General features: G+C 61.8%; 1 protein-coding gene across 1 annotated transcript; it reads left to right on the top strand.

Moving 5' to 3' along the window:
• The first annotated feature begins 48 nt into the window (after positions 1 to 48).
• On the top strand, positions 49 to 3099 carry DHODH (dihydroorotate dehydrogenase (quinone)). Its single transcript, XM_029965549.1, has 7 exons — positions 49 to 362; positions 687 to 769; positions 1223 to 1410; positions 1859 to 1972; positions 2329 to 2482; positions 2557 to 2716; positions 2861 to 3099. Exons 1-7 carry the CDS (start codon positions 49 to 51, stop codon positions 2913 to 2915), a joined length of 1068 nt encoding a protein of 355 aa, XP_029821409.1. The 3' UTR covers positions 2916 to 3099.

Genomic DNA, 3099 nt, shown 5'->3' with positions numbered 1-3099 from the left:
CTGTCACAGTCCGCGGGGGAAGACGAGGGTCTCTCGGGCAGGCACTCCATGGGGCAGAGGAAGGGAGGTCAGGGGAGGCAGCTGGGGTTGTTCGGGAGGGGTCTGGAGCCCCGGCTGTGGTTTCTGCGGTCGGTGGGCTCTGACCCAGACCTGTCCCCGCAGGAGGTGCGAGTCCTCGGGCAGCGATTCCGCAACCCCCTGGGCCTGGCCGCTGGCTTTGACAAGCAGGGTGAGGCTGTGGACGGCCTGTACAAGATGGGCTTTGGCTTTGTGGAAGTGGGGACCGTCACACCCAAGCCCCAGGAAGGGAACCCCAAGCCCAGGGTCTTCCGGCTGGCAGAGGACGAGGCGGTCATCAACAGGTGGGATCTGAGGGCAGTGTTCAGCCGTGTCCTGCAGTCTGCCCACCTCGGGGGTGGTTATTTGGGGAAGGTCAAGGGTGATTTTCACCCCATGTCTGGCTTGCACTCACAGGGCAGCAAGTCCCTCTGTGCCAGCACTTGCGGGTGCACGTGGCAGTGCAGGGTTATTTGGGTGGTCCCAGCTCCGTGGTCGGTGCTGTGGTGGCTTTTGGGTTGGATGTGCTGAGCAGAGCTGCAGAAACTACACGTCTGCCTTTTTTCTCCCGTGTTCTGTTTGGGGTTTGTGGACACTAGCCCAGCCCTGAACCGTCTGTCCTGGTGCAGGTATGGATTCAACAGCCATGGCCACGTTGCAGTGGAGCATAGGCTGCGGGCCCGCCAGGAGACGCAGACCAGGCTCACTGGTGGTGAGACAAGCTTGTAAGACTTTGCCCTTGGGGTCTGCAGGGTGGGTTTGAGGGTCTCCCAGGTAGCTGTAGGCCAGAAAACAGCAGGACCCTCTTGGGGCTGTAGTCTCTCCCCTTGGGATTGTGATTAGTCACCTTTCTCCTGCCATTTTCTTTGGGACCGAGCTGCACATACTGCTTTAGGCAGAACATGTTAAAGCCAAAGCTAAGAGGACCCCAGCTGGGCAGATCCTGACAGCAACCTCTGCCAGGCTGTGGTGCTGGGAGGTGCTGAGTGGGGCAGCTGTGGCGATGATCCTGTGGCTGTGGGACAGTGCCATGCCCATTCCCATGAAATACATGGGCTGCATATCCCCATCTTGATTTTAGCTGGTCCTAGAGCCTCCCTTTTTGGTGCTCTGGCCCTTGGGTGGGGGTTGGTCCTGCCCTAGTTTAGCCATGTCTATGTTCCAGCGGGGATGCCCCTTGGAATCAACCTGGGCAAGAACAAGAGCTCCACAGACGCTGCAGCTGACTACGTGGCTGGGGTCCGGACACTGGGCCCTTTGGCTGACTACCTGGTTGTGAACGTGTCCAGCCCGAACACCCCAGGGCTGCGGGACCTGCAGGGCAAGACTGAGCTGCAGGACCTGCTGAGAAAGGTGGGTCACTTCCCCTAGCCAGCCCAACCTGCAGCTGCAGCACTGGATGCATCATGTGCCCTGGCAGTGTCTGCTCCACTCCAGCCAGTGGGTTTGCCCTGGTGCAGGGATAAGTGGGGCGGCTCCCAGGAGTGGCGGGCAGGATTGCTGAGATGTCCCCTGATCAGCTGCTGCCGTGGGGTGCACCAGGGCACTGTACCCCAGCAAAGGGCTCGGGAGCAGTGAGGTATCACCATCCACTCTGTTCCTGCCAGAGGCAGCAAGTCACCCACCCCACGGCTTTGGGTGTCCTCGGGGTCCTGTGCTGGCTGTGTGCCCTAGGCCCTGTACTGAGGGTGCCTCTCTCAAGAATGCCATGTAGAGGAGCAGGGCCTGTCCCTGTGCTGGTTGGCGCCCGTGGCTCCTGGTCAGGTTTCTCCCTGCCATGCACTGCCATGTGCACCCGCAGGTGCTGGCGGAGAGGGACCTGCTGCCCTGCGAGCACAAGCCAGCCGTGCTGGTGAAGATCGCCCCTGATCTCACTGCACAGGACAAGCGCGACATTGCCAGCGTTATCTGTGAGGTGAGATGGGAAGGGGAGGCTGGTGTGCCTCCTGCCTCACCTCGCACAGCACGGGGGTAGGACCATGGCACTCCTGACAGGTCTCCTCTCTGAAAGATAGGTGCACCTGCAGCTCCCTGGCTGCCATAGGGGTGGTATCCTGGGTAGCTTGGAGTCTGTGAGGACCTATGTGTGTCAACCAGACCTTGGGTGACCCAGATAGTCCAGGCAGTGAGGGGCAGCTGCTTTGTGCCCAGGCATGTTTCTGGGGTTATGTGCTGGGGGAGCCCTGACCTGACCAGGAATGGGATGGGATGGGATGGGATGGGGGGGAGCTGCTTGTTGCTGCTGTGTCCTCACGCTGCTGACCCCCTCAGCTAGGTGTGGATGGGCTGATTGTCAGCAACACCACCGTGAGCCGCCCCAGCAGCCTCCGGAGCAGGCAGCGCATGGAGCCCGGGGGCCTCAGCGGGAAGCCCCTGCGGGAGCTCTCCACACAGACCATCAGGGAGATGTACTGCCTCACCCAAGGTGGGAGCAGAGCAGGGCTTGGGGGGTGCATGCCCTCATTGCCTGTGCCTTCCTGACCCTGTGCCTGCCCACAGGCCGGGTGCCCATCATCGGGGTGGGTGGGGTGAGCAGCGGGCGGGATGCCCTGGAGAAGATCCGTGCTGGAGCCTCCCTTGTGCAGCTGTACACAGCCCTTGTGTACCACGGGCCACCGGTGGTGGGGGCAGTGAAGCGGGAACTGGAGGAGCTGCTGAGGTGAGGGGGCTCCAGGCACCTCCCCAGGGAGCCCCTGGGCCCAGGGTGGCTCTGAACAACTTTTTGCTGGTGCCCAAGCAGTGCACCACCAGGGTGAGCTGCAGTGCCAGGCTGGCCCTGCCATCTCGCACTGTCCCTGGTTAGGGAGCAGGGCTTCAAGAACGTCATGGAGGCGGTTGGAGCAGATCACCGGTGCTGACATGCTGCAGAACCAAGGTCTAGCCAGGAGGAGCCATGACTGAGCAGTCTGATAATTCCAGTGCTGGGCAGGCTGGGACCAAGCCAAGGTCTTGGTCCCAGGCCCTGAGAAGAGCCTCTGATGGGTGAAGCAGGGACTGCATTAGTGGGGAGCAGGGGAGGGGACCTCCACACCAGTGCCACTG

Source organism: Manacus vitellinus, unplaced genomic scaffold (assembly GCF_001715985.3).
Source record: "Manacus vitellinus isolate BGI_N305 unplaced genomic scaffold, ASM171598v3 scaffold_10_pilon, whole genome shotgun sequence".
Classification (NCBI taxonomy): Eukaryota; Metazoa; Chordata; class Aves; order Passeriformes; family Pipridae; genus Manacus; species Manacus vitellinus.
This window is presented reverse-complemented; position numbering and strand designations above follow the sequence as displayed.